The 19,182-nt window shown below is 46.6% G+C and overlaps 1 protein-coding gene across 2 annotated transcripts; it reads right to left on the bottom strand.

Annotated features, from left to right (window-relative positions):
- Positions 1–11,044: 11,044 nt before the first annotated feature.
- LOC139273779 (zinc finger protein 664-like) lies at positions 11,045–18,337 on the bottom strand. Of its 2 annotated transcripts, none has more exons than XM_070890872.1 (2): positions 18,226–18,337; positions 11,045–13,332 (listed from the first exon to the last, which is right to left on the bottom strand). In XM_070890872.1, the coding sequence occupies exon 2, from the start codon at positions 12,301–12,303 to the stop codon at positions 11,821–11,823; it is 483 nt and encodes a 160-aa protein (XP_070746973.1). In that variant the 5' UTR covers positions 12,304–13,332; positions 18,226–18,337; the 3' UTR covers positions 11,045–11,820. Both variants share the same exon structure in this region, with proteins under 2 accessions (XP_070746973.1, XP_070746974.1).
- Between the last annotated feature and the right edge of the window lie 845 nt (positions 18,338–19,182).

Raw genomic sequence — 19,182 nt, 5'->3', positions numbered from 1 at the left:
AGGCATGGATGAGGGTTTCAGCAGCAAGAGAGCCGTTCTTATCGCCCTTCCAGACTCCAAGGCCGGTTTTGTTTTTTGCAGCCTAGAGTGAATCCCCACACACACAGCAGGTGAACGGCCTCCCCCGGTGTGACTGCGTCGATGAGTTTCCAGCCAGTATAGGAAATTGAATCCCTTCCCACAGTCCTCACATTCCCACAGTTTCTCTGTGGTGCAGGTGTCCTTGTGTCTCTGCAGCTTGGATGATCAGTTGAAGCCTGGTCCACACACAACACGTGTACGGTTTCTTCCCGCTGTGAATGGAGCGAGGTTTTTTCAGGCTGTGTAACTAGTTAAAGCTCTTTCCACAATCAGTGCACTGGAACACTCTCACTCGGGTGTGTGTGTCTCGGTGCTTTTCCAGTCACACTGATGTTTGAAATCTTTTCACACAGACAGAACAGACAAACATTTCTCATTCTATATTCAAAGGCCGATGATATTCAGCTCCTGATTAATCGAGTGACTCTGTCAGATCTTGTTTCGTTTGAGTTTCCCGTCTGCAAAACCTCCCCTTCTAGTACCCTGTAAAAGGAGTTTACAAAAGTCATCACTAAGTACAGGATAGAAATTCAGAACAGACAATTCTAGTTTCTATGGAACATTCTTTCCTGTCTTGTTCCTCCAAAGCTGTAAATCCCTGTCCCATACACTCTCCCTCCTGCCTGTGCTGAAGTCCAAACCCATTGCACCATCTCCAAAATTTTCCCTTTCGTTCAACTTCTCTCCCTCCCCTGAAGGTGCTGACTCTGTCTGGGTTCAGTTCTACACTCACTTGTTCCCCTCCCCTGAAGGTACTGACTCTGGCTGGGTTCAGTTCGACACTCACTGGTTCCCCTCCCTCTCCTCCCCTGAAGGTGCTGACTCTGGCTGGGTTCAGTTCCACACTCACTGTTTCCACATGTTTTGTGAAGTGCTTCGGGCACTTTATTAAACACACACAGCAGAAGCACATTAATGTGATGGGAGATCACTGACTCATGAGCAGCCAGCGGAGTAGAGCCTCCTGAGAATCCAATCTTTTTACAGCCAGTATTAATGTTTTTCTACGATAAAGGCGCTATATAAATATAAGTTATATTATTATTACAGGAGCTGGGTCACGGGAAAAGTCCCATTAAAATCAGTGATACATTTGTTAAATTAAAAAGAGTAATTTCATCTTATTTTCTAGATGCTCTCTGACCATTGCACATTTCTCCTCCATTGACAGATGCTCCCTGACCAGTCCCCACTTCGCCTTCATTTACAGACACTCCCTGACCAGTCCCCATTTCTCCTGCATTTACAAACGCTCCCTGACCAGTCCCCATTTTCCTCCATTTACAGACATTCCCTGACCAGTCCATATTTCTCCATTTACAGACACTCCCTGACCAGTCCTCATTTCTCCTCCATTTACAAACACTCCCTGACCAGTCCCTATTTCTCCATTTACAGACACTCCCTGACCAGTCCCCATTTCTCCATTTACAGATGCTCCCCGACCAGTCCCCATTTCTCCATTTACAGACGCTCCCTGACCAATCCCCATTTCTCCTCCATTTACAGATACTCCCTGACCAGTCCCCATTTCTCCTCCATTTAGAGATACTCCCTGACCAGTCCACATTCCTCCATTTACAGACGTTCCCTGACCAGTCCCCATTTCTCCATTTGCAGACGCTCCCTGACTAGTCCCCATTTCTCCATTTGCAGACGCTTCCTGATCAGTCCCTATTTCTCCATTTACAGACGCTCCCTGCCAAGTCCCCATTTCTCCATTTACAGACGCTCTCTGACCAGTCCCCATTTCTCCATTTACAGACGCTCCCTGACCAGTCCCCATTTCTCCTCCATTTAAAGACACTCCCTGACCAGTCCCCATTTCTCCTACATTTACAGACACTCCCTGACCAGTCCCCATTTCTCTATTTACAGACACTCCCTGACCAGTCCCCATTTCTCCTACATTTACAGATGCTCCCTGACCAGTCCCCATTTCTCCTCAATTTACAGATGCTCCCTGACCAGTCCCCATTGCTCCTCAATTTACAGACGCTCCCTGACCAGTCCCCATTTCTCCATTTACAGACAATCCCTGACCAGTCCCCATTTCTCCATTTACAGACACTTCCTGACCAGTCCCCATTTCTCCTCCATTTACAGACGTTCCCTAACCAGTCCCCCTTTCTCCATTTACAGACAATCCCTGACCAGTCCCTATTTCTCCTCCATTTACAGACATTCCCTGACCAGTTCCCATTTCTCCTCCATTTACAGACACTCCCTGACCAGTCCCCATTTCTCCATTTACAGACACTCCCTGACCAGTCCCTATTTCTCCTCTATTTACAGACACTCGCTGACCAGTCCCCATTTCTCCATTTACAGACATTCCCTGACCAGTCCACATTTCTCCTCCATTTACAGACGCTCCCTAACCAGTCCCCCTTTCTCCATTTACAGACAATCCCTGACCAGTCCCTATTTCTCCTCCATTTACAGACATTCCCTGACCAGTTCCCATTTCTCCTCCATTTACAGACACTCCCTGACCAGTCCCTATTTCTCCTCTATTTACAGACACTCGCTGACCAGTCCCCATTTCTCCATTTACAGACATTCCCTGACCAGTCCACATTTCTCCTCCATTTACAGATGCTCCCTGACCAGTCCCCATTTCTCCATTTACAGACGCTCCCTGACCTGTCCCATTTCTCCTCCATTTACAGACGCTCCCTGACCAGTCCCCATTTCTCCTCCATTTACAGACGCTCCCTGACCAGTCCCCATTGCTCCTCAATTTACAGACGCTCCCTGACCAGTCCCCATTTCTCCATTTACAGACAATCCCTGACCAGTCCCCATTTCTCCATTTACAGACACTTCCTGACCAGTCCACATTTCTCCTCCATTTACAGACGCTCCCTGACCAGTCCCCATTTCTCCTCCATTTACAGACGCTCCCTGACCAGTCCCCATTGCTCCTCAATTTACAGACGCTCCCTGACCAGTCCCCATTTCTCCATTTACAGACAATCCCTGACCAGTCCCCATTTCTCCATTTACAGACAATCCTTGACCAGTCCCCATTTCTCCATTTACAGACACTTCCTGACCAGTCCCCATTTCTCCTCCATTTACAGACGTTCCCTAACCAGTCCCCCTTTCTCCATTTACAGACAATCCCTGACCAGTCCCCATTTCTCCTCCATTTACAGACATTCCCTGACCAGTTCCCATTTCTCCTCCATTTACAGACACTCCCTGACCAGTCCCCATTTCTCCATTTACAGACACTCCCTGACCAGTCCCCAATTCTCCTCTATTTACAGACACTCGCTGACCAGTCCCCATTTCTCCTCCATTTACAGACACTCCCTGACCAGTCCCCATTTCTCCTCCATTTACAGACACTCCCTGACCATTCCCTATTTCTCCATTTACAGACACTCCCTGACCAGTCCCCATTTCTCCTAAATTTACAGACATTCCCTGACCAGTCCCCATTTCTCCATTTACAGACGCTCCCTGACCAGTCCCATTTCTCCTCCATTTACAGACGCTCCCTGACCAGTCCCCATTTCTCCATTTACAGACGCTCCCTGACCAGTCCCATTTCTCCTCCATTTACAGACGCTCCCTGACCAGTCCCCATTTCTCCTCCTTTTACAGACACTCCCTGACCAGTCCCCATTTCTCGTCCATTTACAGACACTCCCTGACCAATCCCCATTTCTCGTCCATTTACAGACACTCCCTGACCAGTCCCCATTTCTCCTCCATTTACAGACACTCCCTGACCAGTCCCCATTTCTCCTCCATTTACGGACACTCCCTGACCAATCCCCATTTCTCCTACATTTACAGACACTCCCTGACCAGTCCCCATTTCTCCATTTACACACTCCCTGACCAGTCCCCATTTCTCCATTTACAGACACTCCCTGACCAGTCCCCATTACTCCATTTACAGACGCTCCCTGACCAGTCCCTATTTCTCCATTTACAGACGCTCCCTGACCAGTCCCCATTTCTCCTCCATTTACGGACACTCCCTGACCAGTCCCCATTTCTCCTCCATTTACAGACACTCCCTGACCAGTCCCCATTTCTCCATTTACAGACACTCCCTGACCAGTCCCCATTTCTCCATTTACAGACGCTCCCTGACCAGTCCCTATTTCTCCATTTACAGACGCTCCCTGACCAGTCCCCATTTCTCCTCCATTTACGGACACTCCCTGACCAATCCCCATTTCTCCTACATTTACAGACGCTCCCTGACTCGCTGGAGATTTCTCAGCACATCCCGGTTGTCCTACAGTTTGTGTCTTAAACTGGCGGGTAGTTGTGGGGAGGTGAATAATTTGGAGTGTTTTCTCTCAAACTCCAGGAGGAAACGGGACCTTTCTGGTTGTGGCTTTAAACAGATGGAACCCTGTAGGGTGGAGCAAATATTGCAGCATTTGTTTGTGAAATGTATTCAGCCAGGACAGACAGCAGGGTTTCAGGAAATAACACAGTGCAGTGAGAAAGGAAATGCAGTGGATGTTGTGTAGATGGATTGTCAAAAGGTGTTTGTTAAGGTGCCGGACAGGAAGCTTGTTGATCAAATTAAGGCTCACAGTATTGAAGGGAGTGGGGCCACGTGGAGAGGAAGTTGGATAAAGGGAAGAAAACAGAGAGTAGTGGTTAATGGATGTTCTTCAGACTGGAGGGATGTAAACAGTGGTGTCCCCAGGGTCAGTGTGACCAATGCTCTTCTCAATACAGAGAAATAATCTGGACTTGGGTATATGGGGCACACGATCAAGATCTCCAGGGTACGCCATAAAGGGCCCATGGCCAACTGTGAAGAGGATCTTCATTGTGTCAATACAAAGGTTAGTAATTGGGGCAGGTAGATGTGAAATTAAATTTAATGCAGAGAAATGTGCTGTGATAGATTTTGGGAGGAAGAAAAAGGGAGGAAATATACATTAAATGGTAAAATTTTCAATGGAGTAGAGGAGCAGAGAGATTTAGGGTTGTAAGATTCTAGCTAATTCCTTATCTTATTAACACACAGACATAAGAAATAGGAGCAGGAGTAGGCCATCTGGCTCCTCGAGCCTGCTCCACCATTCAATAAGATCATGGCTGATCTGATCCTGGCCTCAACTCCACTTCCCTACCCAGTCCCCATAACCCTTGACTCCTTTATCTTTCAAAACTCTGTCTATCTCCACCTTATATATATTCAATGATTATTATTAGCAACTTTAATATCTTAAGAAATATAATTTGAGCAGATTCTCTGTTCTCTACCACATCAGAGTAAACATGCAAGTCCCGCGTGTCCACAGTAAATGACACGGGGTCAGCCTGCTGGAAGGAACCTCGGGTGCCCTGAGCTTGATCTCCGGTGTCTCCAGTCCCGACTGCCCCCTTACATCAGTCTCCCCTCACTTTTATACCCTGCAGTGATCCACCTCTGGCACCGACTCTTCTTTGTCTTCTCTGCTGGGTTTGGGCAGGAAGTGAGGAAAAGACACCTGGAAACATAGAAACATAGAAAATAGGTGCAGGAGTAGGCCATTCAGAACTTCGAGCCTGCACCACCATTCGATAAGATCATGGCTGATCATTCCCTCAGTACCCCTTTCGTGCTTTCTCTCCATACCCCTTAATCCCTTTAACCATAAGGGCCATATCTAATTCCCTCTTGAATATATCCAATGAACTGGCATCAACGACTCTCTGCGGCAGGGAATTCCACAGGTTAACAACTCACTGAGTGAAGAAGTTTCTCCTCATCTCAGGCCTAAATGGCTTATCCATTATCCTAAGACTGTGTCCCCTAGTTCTGGACTTCCCCAACATCGGGAACATTCATCCCGCATCTAACCTGTCCAGTCCCGTCAGAATCTTTTATGTTTCTACGAGATCCCCTCTCATCCTTCTAAACTCTAAAGTGTAAAGGCCCAGTTGATCCAGTCTCTCCTCATATGTCAGTCCGGCCATCCCGGGAATCAGTCTGGTGAACCTTCGCTGCACTCCCTCAATAGCAAGAATATCCTTCCTCAGATTAGGAGACCAAAATTGAACACAATATTCCAGGTGAGGCCTCACTAAGGCCCTGTACAACTGCAGTAAGACCTCCCTGCTCCTATACGCAAATCATAGAACATAAGAACATAAGAATTAGGAACAGGAGTAGGCCATCTAGCTCCTCGAGCCCGCTCCGCCATTCAACAAGATCATGGCTGATCTGGCCGTGGACTCAGCTCCACTTACCCACCTGCTCCCCATAACCCTTAATTCCCTTATTGGTTAAAAATGTATCTATCTGTAATTTGAATACATTCAATGAGCTAGCCTCAACTGCTTCCTTGGGCAGAGAATTCCACAGATTTACAACCCTCTGGGAGAAGAAATTCCTTCTCAACTCGGTTTTAAATTGGCTCCCCCGTATTTTGAGGCTGTGTCCCCCAGTTCTAGTCTTGCCAACCAGTGGAAACAACCTCTCTGCCTCTATCTTGTCTATCCCTTTCATTATTTTAAATGTTTCTATAAGATCACCCCTCATCCTTCTGAACTCCAATGAGTAAAGACCCAGTCTACTCAATCTATTATCATAAGGTAACCCCCTCATCTCCAGAATCAGCCTAGTGAATCGTCTCACCCCCTCCAAAGCTAGTATGTCCTTCCTTAAGTAAGGTGACCAAAACTGCACGCAGTACTCCAGGTGCGGCCTCACCAATACCCTGTACAGTTGTAGCAGGGACCTCCCTGCTTTTGTACTCCATCCCTCTCGCAATGAAGGCCAACATTCCATTCGCCTTCCTGTTGCACCTGCAAACTAACTCTTTGGGATTCATGTACAAGGAGTTAGTCTGTGGCTCATTGGGCAGCACTCTCACCTCTGAGTCAGAAGGTTGCAGGTTCAAGTCCCACTCCAGAGACCTGAGCACAAAAATCCAGGCTGACACTCCAGTGCAGTACTGTCAAATGATTGATGGGTGTTTTTGTGACTGGAAGGCTGTTTCCAGTGGGGTTCCGCAAAGCTCAGTACTGGAACCTTGCTTTTTGTGGTATATATCAATGATTTAGAATTGAATGTAGGGGGTATGATTAAGAAGTTTGCAGATGATACAAAAAATTGGCTGTGTGGTTGATAATGAAAAAGAGCATTGTAGACTGCAGGAAGGTATCAATGGACTGGTCAGGTCGGCAGAACAGTGGCAAATGGAATTCAATCCGGAGAAATGTGAGGTGATGCATTTGGGGAAGGCTAACAAGGCAAGGAAATACATAATAAATGGTAGGACACTGAGAAGCGTAGAGGGACTTTGGAGGGCATGTCCACAAATCCCTGAAGGTAGCAGGACAGATAGATAAGGCATACAGGGTACTTGCTTTTATTAGCCGAGGTAGCAACAAGAGCCAGGGAGGTTACACTTGAACTGTATAAAACACTAGTTAGGCCACAGCTAGAGTACTGTGTGCAGTTCTGGTCACCACATTACAGGAACGATGTGATTGCACTAGATTGGGTACAGAGGAGATTTACGAGGATGTTGCCTGGACTGCAGAATTTTAGCTATGAGGAAAAATTGGATAGGCTGGGGTTGTTTTCTTTGGAACAGAGGAGGCTGAGGAGAGACCTTATTGAGGTGTATAAAATTATGAGGGGCCTAGATAGAGTGGATAGGAAGGACCTATTTCCCTTAGCAGAGGCGTCAACAACCAGGGGGCATAGATTTAAAGTAATTGGTAGGAGGTTTAGAGGAGTTTTGAGGGGAAGTGTTTTCACCCAGAGGATGGTGGGGGTCTGGAACTCACTGCCTGAAAGGGTGGTAGAGGCAGAAACCCTCTTCACTTCTAAATGGTACTTGGATGTGCACTTGAAGTGCAGTAATATGGACCAAGAGCTGGAAAGTGGGATTAGGCTGGATAACTGCTTGTCGGCCGGCACGGACATGATAGGCTGAATGGCCTCCTTCCGTGCCGTAAATTTCTATACAATGATCATGAGGCAGTTTAAAAAAACAGTCCCTGACCAGAGATTGCTGGATGCTGACACTCGTTGCTCACAAAGATAGCATGTCCCATTCCTCAGGCTGTAGGAATTCACAGAACAATGGCAATGTATCTTGGAGCAGAGACGGTTAAGTGGAGATGTGATAGAGGTGCTTTTTTTTTTTAGAGCAAACTAGGAGAAAATATTGTCAGTGGAAGGATGGCTGGTAATGAGAAGACACAGATTTTAGATAATTGGCAAAAGAATCCAGAGGGGGAATGAAGAGACAGTTTTTACGCAGTGAGTTTTTATGATTTGGAATGCACTGCCTGAATGGTTGGCAGAAGCAGATTCAATATTAACTTTCAAAAGGAAATTGGATATATAGTTGAAAGCAGAAATTTGCGGGGCTGTGGGGAAAGAGCAGGGGAGCGGGACTAATTGCGTAGCTCTTTCAGAGAGCTGGCATCAGCATGATGGGCCGAAAGGCATCCTACTGTGCTCTGATTCTGTAACATCAGCTCCTCTCTGCACACTAGCACGGAGAAAACATGGAAGAATCTTTAAATCCAGCCCACTTATTGGGGACTCTTAACATTAACAAGCCCCAGTTGCCTGAATGTGTTCAGTCCTGGATGTGTTTAAAAGCACTGGAAATAATGCAATTGAACCACTGCAGTCATGATGTGGAAATTCTGGTGTGTCAGCAGGTGAGATACCCCAATGAATCCCTTTCCACACACTGAGGTTGACTTGAATGATCCAGGGTCCAAGGGTTTTGGACATCAGGTAATCAAGCTCACAAGAACACAGATTGTGATAATTCCCTCAGTCTGCAGAATAGAAGTACAGTGGCTTCACAGGCGATCTTCTGGAGTCTGTTCCAACTGACAACGGCTTAAATTCAGTGAATGGGATTGTTTGGACCTATCCGTTGACCGTCTCCTGAACTCCTGTTAATTCTGGGAGTTTTGTCCATCTGTGACCAGACTATAACCACAAGCCCGTCTGGTTATCGCACCTATACGGTCCCTGAGATTATTATTAGATTCACACCCAGACACTGGGCCTTTACTTGTCTAGCACTTCATCCCATAACATGGGTCCAGGGGCTCAGTAATGTTTCATTCCTCAGAAAATCATCATCATCATAAGCAGTCCCTCGGGGTCGATGATGACTTGCTTCCAGACCAAAAATGAGCACCCAGGTGACCGATGAACTCATTTTAAACGGTTTAAACATTTTAAAATGCCTGTGCCTGAATTTTTTTAATGTGAGCTGGTCGTTGCACACCAGCCACCACACGGACTGGACGGAGCAAGGTCTTGGTCCAGTGGTAAGGGGATCCAAGACAACTGGAGACCAGGCTCTGCCACATGTGCCAATAAATACACACAATCTCAAACATACTCCTACTGTCCTCCTTCCTCCCTCCTTCCACAGGGCCCCTCTCTATCTCTATATCCCTGGATCATTCCACAGGGTCCCTCTCTATCTCTATATCCCTGGATCCTTCCACATGACCCCTCTCTATCTCTATAACCTTGGATCTTTCCACAGGAACCCTCTCTGTCTCTATATCCCTGGATCCTTCGACAGGGCCCCTCTCTATCTCTATATCTGTGGATCTTTCCACATGACCCCTCTCTATCTCTATATCCCTGGATCATTCCTCAGGACCCCTCTCTATCTCTATATCCCTGGATCCTTCCACAGGGCCCTCTCTATCTCTATATCCCTGGATCTTTCCACAGGACCCCTCTCTATCTCTGTATCCCTGGATCATTCCACAGGACCCCTCTCTATCTCTATATCCCTGGATCATTCCACAGGACCCCTCTCTATCTCTATATCCCTGGATCTTTCCACAGGGCCCCTCTCTCTCCATATCCCGGGATCCTTCCACAGGGCCCCTCTCTATCTCTATATCCCTGGATCATTCCACAGGACCCCTCTCTATCTCTATATCCCTGGATCTTTCCACAGGGCCCCTCTCTCTCTATATCCCGGGATCTTTCCACAGGACCCCTCTCTATCTCTATATCCCGGGATCGTTCCACAGTGCCCCTCTCTATCTCTATATCCCTGGATCCTCCCACAGGGCCCCTCTCTATCTCTATATCCCTGGATCTTCCCACAGGACCCATCTCTATCTCTATATCCCTGGATACCATTAACTAACAATATTATCGATCTCAGTCTTGAAAGCTCCAATTATCCCAGCATTCACAGCCTTTTGGGGAGATAATTCCAGTTTTTTTTTTTTTTAAACAGCCTTTTATATGAAAAAGTGTTTCCTGATTTCCCTCCTAAATGGCCTAGCTCTAATTTTAAGATTATTTCCCTTCATGATAAAATAGTTTCTCCATATCTAACCTATCGAATCCTTTTAAATTTAAACATGCTAATCTGTAGCTCAATGTTTTTATTTACTTGATATTGGCACTAATGTGGATCAGAACTGTGCCCCCTATATTCTAGGAAAAGGCAAGGTTTCTGGGAGATATGACTATGTTGAACTGAGGACTGTACACAGCTGGGTTATATCATTGTGTTGTAATCAATACTCCTATCACAGTGTCCTGACCTAACTCTCATTACTTTCCACAACTTCAAACCATTAGCTTCCTCTTACAACCAGGCTTTAAAAAACCCAAGCTCGGTGGCACCAATTACTTCCTGATTTATTTTGCTTTCTAATGTTTTTAACCATCCTTTGTTCCTGTGTATCTCAAACCATGAATTTCTCAACAAGAAAAAATGAGCTTGTTAGCTGTAGTTAAAGCTTTGATACTTAACTCACTCCAACTGTTTTTTTTTAAACTTTGTTTTAAAATGAGAGGACCTGCTCATACTTTTTTTTAAAAAAGTGAAAATTAGTGGCAATAATTAACCTCTGCGTTTGTAATCATGGGTCAGATATTTGAAGTGTTTTACGTCTCTTGTTTTCTCATCCCTATAAATAGTTTCAGAACTTGTTAACGTGAAGTATTACCATGAAGGAACACAGTGCTAAGTTGTTTATACTGTTGGTTGCTAATCCAAAGCTGCAATTATCTTGCAGCTCCGATAACTTCATTTATTTAATATCATCAGAACAAGTAAAGCACAACGACATACTGCTCAGCTTAACAGAAGCTCAACATATTTCTGGTGCCATAAATATAAGATAGTCACTAATAAATCCAGGAGGAAACTCAGGAGAAACTTCTTTACTCAGAGAGTGGTTAGAATGTGGAACTCGCTACCACAAAGAGTCGTTGAGGTGAATAGCACAGATGCATTTAAGGGGAAGCCAGATAAACACAAGGGACAAAGCTATACAAAGTTATTTTCATCGGGTTAATTAAAGTAGGGTCAAAAGAGGTTCGAGTGGAGCATAAACACCAGCATAGACTGGTTGGGCCGAATGGCCTGTTTCTGTGCTGTATATTCTATGTAATAGCATGAAAAGTCAAATAAAGGGAATTATCAGCACAACAGTTTGAAAGATTATCAGCAGTACAAGAATTTATAAAACATTCATCCGTTCCATGTTCATGTGGGCCCAGCTTTCTGCAGGGCCCTGTGTTACAGAACAGTGTGAACTCGCTGGTGTGTCAGCAGAGTCAAGGACCGAGGGAATTCTTTCCCACACACAGAGCAGGTGAACAGTCTCTTTCCCGCTCTCTCCAGCTGGTGTCTCTTCAGCTCCTGGGACTGTTTAAACTTTTTTCCCAATGCCCGAACGTTTCACTGGCCTGTTCCCAGTGTGAACTCACTGGTGTGTCCGCAGGTGGGTCGGCCGAGTGAATCACTTCCCACACACAGAGCAGATGAACGGCCTCTCCCCAGTGTGAACTCGCTGGTGTGTCAGCAGAGTCGAGGACTGAGTGAAGCTCTTCCCACACACAGAGCAGGTGAATGGCCTCTCCTCAGTGTGAACTCGCTGGTGTGTCAGCAGAGTCGAGGATCGAGTAAATCCCTTCCCACACACGGAGCAGTGAAATAGTCTGTCCCCACTGTGATCACGCTTGTGTGCCATCAGATTCCCGAAGCTTTTAAAGCTCTTCCCACAGTCAGAACATTTAAAAGGTCTCTCATCGGTGTGAACAAGCTGGTGTCCTTTCAGATTCCCGGAGCTTTTAAAGCTCTCCCCACAAACAGAACATGTGAACGGCCCCTCATCAGTGTGAACTCGCTGGTGTCCCTTCAGATCCCCAGAGCTTTTAAAGCTCTTCCCACAGTCAGAACATGTAAATGGTCTCTTATCAGTACGAGTTCGCCGGTGTGTCATCAGGTGGGATGTCCGAGTGAATCTCTTCTCACACACGGATCAGGTGAACGGCCTCTCCCCAGTGTGAGCACGCTGGTGTGTCAGCAGGGTGGAGGAGAGACTGAATCTCTTCTCACACACGGAGCAGGTGAACGGCCTCTCTCCAGTGTGAGTACGCTGGTGTGTCAGCAGGTTCCCGAAGCTTTTAAAGCTCTTCACACAGTCAGAACATTTAAATGGTCTCTCGTCAGTGTGAACATTCTGGTGTGTCAGCAGGCTGGATGACTGTTTGAATCCCTTCCCACACATGGAGCAGGTGAACGGTCTCTGTCCAGCTCCCTCCAGCTGGAATTGCTTCAACTCCTGAGACCTTTTAAAGCTTTTCCCACAGTCAGAATGTTTCACCGGCATGTCCCCCCCATGAACTCACTGGTGCCTCAGCAGGTGGGATGACTGAATGAACTCCTTCCCGCACACGGAGCAGGTGAACAGAATCTCTCCTATTCTCTCCAGCTGATGTCCCTTCAGATCCTGGGAACTTTTAAATCTCATTCCAAAGTCAGACCATTTAATTGGTTTCTCATCACTGTGCATAAACTGGTGTCTCAGGAGGGTGGAAGAATAAGTGAATCGCTTCAAAAACACGAAGCAGGTCAACCGACCCTCATCAGAGTGGACATGCTGGTGTCTCAGCAGCACGGATGGTGCAATTAATCCCTTCCCACTAATGGAGCGGGTTAACGGTCCCTCCCTACTGCAAATTCACTGGTGTTAATCGCAGCGGATGATCGAGTGAATCCCATCCCTCACACAAGCAGGTGAATAGGCTCCCCCAGTGTCTCGGCGCTGGTGTCTCTTTGGGTACTTGTAGATTTTGAAGGCCTTCCCACACTCAGATTTAAAAAGTCTGTCATGAGTGTGAACTCGCTAATATGCCAGATGATTCGAGGACCGATTGAATTAGGTCCTGATGAATCGTGTGACTCTGTCAGATCTTGACGTGATGTTTGTTTTGCGTTTACAGTTGGTAAATGCTCCTCTTCTAAAACCCTGTAAAAGGAGTGCAGATAAAATTCAATACAGTGAGGTGGTCCATTTTTGGTCGGAAGAATGAGAGACAATACATTCCAAATGGTACAATGTTAACAGGATGGAAGAAGAGAGAGATCTGCGGATGCCTGTGCAAAATTCTTTGGAGGTGGCAGGACAGGTTAACAAAGCCAGGAATTGATGCTAAATCTATATAAAACACTACTGCATCTCGCTCTCCAACCAGTATTCCGTTCTGAGTACTGGTGAGGGCGAGGAATATAGCCAGGGCCAAATCCATGTCACCACGAGTGGCTCAGCTGTACAGCGGGGGAGGGAGGAAGGAGGAAGATAGGAAAAGCAATAGTGGTAGGGACTTCGATAGTCAGGGGAGCAGACAGGTGTTTCTGCGGCCACAGATGTGACTCCAGGATGGTATGTTGCCTCCCTGGTGTTAGGGTTAAGTATGTCACTGAATGGTTGCAGAACATTGTGAGGAGGGAGGGTGAACAGCCAGAGGTCGTGGTCCAAGTTGGTACCAACGACAGAGGTAGAAACTGGATGAGATCCTGCAGGCATTATAGGGAGTTAGGAAAGAGATTAAAAAGCAGGACCTCAAAAGTAGTAATCTCCAGATTACTCCCGGTGCCATGCGCGAGCGAGTATAGAAATAGTAGGATAGAGCAGATGAATGCATGGCTGGAGAGATGCTTCAGATTCCTGGGGCATTAGGACCGTTTATGTGGGAGGTGGGACCTGTACAGGCCGGACGGGTTGCACCTCAACAGAGCCGGCACCAATATCCCTGCGGGGAGGTTTGGTAGTGCTATTGGGGAGGGTTTAAACTAAGTTGGCAGGAGGATGGACACCAGGATGTAAAATTATAAAGGAAAAACAAAGGGCACAAAGGATTGGGAGAGACGGATAGCACCAAAGCAAGAAATAGTAAGGTATTAGGTGGGGTCAGACTAAGAGAGAACACAGAATGGTCTAAGATGGGTTTATGGTGTATGTATGTAAACACATGAAGCATAGTAAACAAGGCTGGTGAGCTGCAGGGAATATGCTGTCATGGCAATAACGGAGACCTGGCTCAAAAAGGGCAGGATTGGGTATTAAATATTCCTGGATATAGGAGTTCAGGAAAGATAGGGAAGGACAGATAGGAGGTGATGTGGCAGTATTGGTTAAGGAGAATGTTACAATGCTGGAGAGAGAGGATGTCCTGGAGGGGTCAAGGACAGAATCTATATGGCTATGGTTAAGAAATAATAGAGGTTACGCAATAGATGTATTGTAAAGGCCACCAACTAGAGGGAAAAATATGGGACATGATGTACACCAGCACGGACACGATGGGACAGATAGCCCCATTCTGTGTCGTCATTTTTCTAGATTCTAAGGTTTATAAAAACATAAGAAATAGGAGCAGGAGTAGGCCATAGGGCCCCTCGAACCTGCTCCGCCATTTAATACAAACATGGCTGATCTGATCAAGGACTCGGGTCCACTTCCCTGCCCGTTCTCCATAACCCCTCATCATTTAAGAAACTGTCTATTTCTGTCTTAAATTTATTCAATGCCCCAGCTTCCACAGCTCTCTGAGGCAGAGAATTCCACAGATCCACAACCCTCTGAGAAGAAATTTCTCCTCATCTCAGGTTTAAATGGGTGACCCCTTATTCTAAGATTATGCCCTCTAGTTCTAGTTCCCCCTATCAGTGGAAACATCCTCTCTGCATCCACCTTGTCAAGCTCCCTCATAATTTTATATGTTTCGATAAGATCACCTCTCATTCTTCTGAACTCCAATGAGTAGAGGCCCAACCTACTCAACCTTTCCTCATAAGTCAACCCCCTCTTCTCCAGAATCAACCTTGTGAACCTTCTCTGAACTGCCTCCAAAGCAAGTATATCCTTTTGTAAATATGGAAGCCAAAACTGCACGCAGTATTCTAGGTGTGGCCTCACCAATACTCTGTACAACTGGAGCAAGGCTTCCCTGCTTTTATACTCCATCCCCTTTGCAATAAAGGCCAAGATTCCATTGGCTTTCCTGATCACTTGCTGTACCTACATATTAACCTTTTGTGTTTCATGCACAAGTGCCCCCAGGTCCCGCTGTTGCAGCACTTTGCAATCTTTCTCCATTTAAATCATAACTTGCTCTTTGATTTTTCTTGCCAAAGTGCATGATCTCACACTTTCCAACATTATGGGGGAGCAAATTTGCAGAGAGATGCAAGAACTACAGCGGCACTCAGATTCCCCACACCAGGTGTGTAGGACGATTCTATAGTAAGTTATCAGCATCCAGACACAACCCAAACCCAGCACTGGTCCATGAATGGGAACACCCGATTGGCACAGTCCTCCCATGGGACTACCTGTAAAACTCTGAATCGCGTCCTGGAATCTAACCACAGGTACCTGGGCTGTACAACAATTGTTCTCAGTCCATTGAAACCGAGTTGAGGGCCTGTGTCATTAACAGAATGTCACAGTGACCAGATGCTGATGTATATGAGCGAGCGACAATGTATCTCTCGATCACCAGCCACAGGATTCTGGAGAATTCAACACATCGAAACAAAATAACCCATTTTTGAAATGTCTCCTTTCGCACTCCTCCCCCGCTGCCTGCAATAGATACACTTTGCGACACTCCTCAGTCAGGCTGTGTTTCCACTGTTCACTGTCCAAGAACAGACACTGTGAGATTGGAACTGAATCAGGAACATTCACTACTAATTTGGGGGAAGAAAGCAGCACTGATTTGAAAGAGCGAGGTGATTTACTTTCTCTGTTAACTTACACTGTACACTCAGCCCAAGAATGGCCTCCCCCTTCCACCACTCACTCCATGTTCCACAACTAGTTCCTGCTCCACTCTGCCCCTTACAAACAGCCCACGACTGCCGCTGAACTTACCCCGACACAAAGCCCATCTGTGGACACAGTCCCAATGCGATGAGCTGCTGGAAGGAGGCTGCTGTTTGCTCCCTTACTCGGGCCCGGGATATCTGCACTCCCTGATGTGTTCAACGATCATCAGCCGAGCACAGAGGAAACGGCAGCCGCTGACAAGAGCTGAAGGAGGGGAGCTCGCCTGGGCCCTTCCCGTCGGTTTAAACACTGTGTGGGGAGGGGAGGAGCAGCATGTATTTAGCGCATGCTCAGACCATCTTTTTGTCACAAATTAAATTAGGAAAAATGGGATTGTTTCACAAGTTGCTTTTATCACTCATAGGGCCCAAGTTTCCACATGATTTGCACCTGATTTTTAGGAGCAACTGGTGGAGAACGGACTATCTTAGAAATCGCAATTCTCCACATTTTTTTTTCTGCAGTTCTAGTCAGGTAGAACAGTTCTACTTTGGAACAGAATTTTTTTCTTCAAAAGGGGGCATGTCCGGCCACTGACGCCTGATTTCAAAGTTTCCACAGTGAAAACGTACTCCAAACTAAGTTAGAATGGAGCAAGTGAAGATTTTTGTAGAACTGAAAAAATCTGTTCTACACATTAAAAAATCAGGCGCAGGTTACAAATTAGGCGTCCAGAACGAGGTGTGGGGGGGGGGGGGGGGAAGGGAAGTCATTAAATTCTACAATAAATCCTTATTTATACTTCTACAAATATTATACAAATAAATCCAACCTGAATAAACATTTATAAGCAAAGAAAAGATTAAATAAACCATCTTCCTACCTGTGTGAAGGCACGGAGAATGCTGCAGTCAGCCTGAGGCGCCCGTTCTTCCCGCGGGGGGGGGGGGGGGGGGGGGGGAGAGGAGGCGCCCGTTCTTTCCCACGGGGGGGCGGGGGGAGGAGGCGCCCGTTCTTCCCGCAGGGGGCGAGGAGGCGCCCGTTCTTCCCGTGGGGGGGGGGAGGAGGCGGCGCCCGTTCTTCCCGCGGGTGGGGGGGGAGGCAGTGAGAAGGCTGCAAGTGCTGATGTGCTGATGGCAATGTGCGTTTTTTAAAAAAATGTTCAAAAATTAAACAGCGACAAAGAACTACAAAAATGGCCGAGTGCCAATGTTTTTTTCACACTGCGCGTGCGCGAACGCTCCAGCACACAGCATTGCCGGCAGGGAAAAAACTAATTGAAATAGTACCCGCCCCCTCCCACTTACAAAATCGGCGCGAGTGTAGGCTCCGCCCCCCTGGGCACCGCGCCAGGCAGACAAAGAGCTGCAGAACGCTCCAGAATCGCGATTTTTTTTTTAGGCACCGTTTTAGGCGCGAAAAACGGGCGCCCAGCTCGGAGGGGCCCCCGTTTTTTATCGTGTGGAAACTTGGGCCCATTAAATGGGCCACATTGAGAGCATGTTAGTTATCATCCGAATTACTGAATAAACAATTGTGTGAGCCTGACACTGGAGTAAGAGTGACTAACCTGTTCTATTTGTTCCGTCAGTCTCTGGTGTGTGAGTGTTTCCCTGTCAGTTTCTAATAGGCGGATGTGGGTTTTACTTGCATATTATTGTTCAGATACGTGGATGTGGGTTTCATACTGTACCGGTCAGTTTCTGTGATGTGAATGTGGGTTTTATTCTGTACCTGTCAGTTTCTGGTATGTGAGTGTGGGTTTTATTCTGAACCTGTCATTTTCTAGTATCTGAGTGGGATTTATTCTGTATCTGTCAGTTTCTGGTATGTGTGCGTTGGTTTTATTCTGTATCTGTCAGCTTCTGGTATGTGAGAGTGTGTTTTATCCTATATCTGTGATTTTTTTTCTCTCATTATATTGGATGAATGCGATTCAGAAATATTTTGAGTAGAGACGAGCTATTAGTACATAATATAAACCATATGTGTCTGTGGTACAGTGAGTGAGTGTGGGATTCATTCTGTATCTGTCATAAATGCAAGTGTTTGTTGTTGCTGTAGAAATGAAGCTTTTCAGTTACTTACGGTGGCTAACATTTACGCAGAAGAAAATGTCAGAAGCAGCCTCGTGGATAACCATCAGGAAAGTGCTGTTACTGGTGAGATCACGATGTGCTCGATACAAACTTGGCTAATAACTCTAGAGATGATGGAAAAGAAAGCAACATTTGAGCGAGATGAGAAAACATAATCAGCACAAGGAGCCCAATCAGAGAGCTGGTGGGCAAGAAGCAGTGAGCTCCTGTTTACTGCCCGATGCTATTTCCAAAACAATGGGGAAGAACAGTCCCTGGATCTGTGAACTTGAGGAGGCCTTTCAGCACATGGAACCTGGAGGCAAATCATACCTTCGAGCCTGTTACATAAGGAACAGGAGGAGGCCATTCAGTCCCTTCGAGCCTGTTACATAAGGAACAAGAGGAGGCCATTCAGTCCCTCGAGCCTGTTACATAAGTAACAGGAGGTGGGCATTCAGCACCTCAGCCTTGCTAATAAAGGAATTGGTGTAGGCGATGCATCGACTGGATACTGTTACACAGGAATAGGGAGGCCATCTATCCTCTGGAGCCTTTCACATCGGAACAGGGGTAGGCCATTCAGACCCTCAAGCATGTTATGTAGGAACTGGAGGAGGCCATTCAGCCCACCGACAATGTTATAGGAACTGGAAGAAGCCAATAAGCCAGTCGCACATGTTATATTGGAACTGGAAGAGGCCACTCATCCCATCTAACTTATTACACAGGAACAGGAGGTGGCTGTTCAGCACCGAATGTTGTTAGACAGGAACAGGATGAGGCCATTCTTCCCCTTGAGCCTGTTACATTGGATCAGGAGGATGCCATTCAGCCCTTCCATTCTGTTATGTGGGAAGAAGAAGAGTCCATTCAGCCTCTCTAACATTAGAAACACAAGAAAACCACTCAGCCTTTGATTCTGGGACATGGGAACAGCAGGACGTTTTTCATCCCCTCGAGCTTC

Source organism: Pristiophorus japonicus, chromosome 9 (assembly GCF_044704955.1).
Source record: "Pristiophorus japonicus isolate sPriJap1 chromosome 9, sPriJap1.hap1, whole genome shotgun sequence".
Classification (NCBI taxonomy): Eukaryota; Metazoa; Chordata; class Chondrichthyes; family Pristiophoridae; genus Pristiophorus; species Pristiophorus japonicus.
The sequence above is the reverse complement of the archived record's forward strand: the minus strand, read 5'-3'. Positions and strand labels throughout refer to the sequence as shown.

Coding starts and splice junctions, on each gene's coding strand:
- LOC139273779 (XM_070890872.1), bottom strand. CDS start 12,303: ATGACACACCGGCGAACTCGTACTGATAAGAGACCATTTACATGTTCT.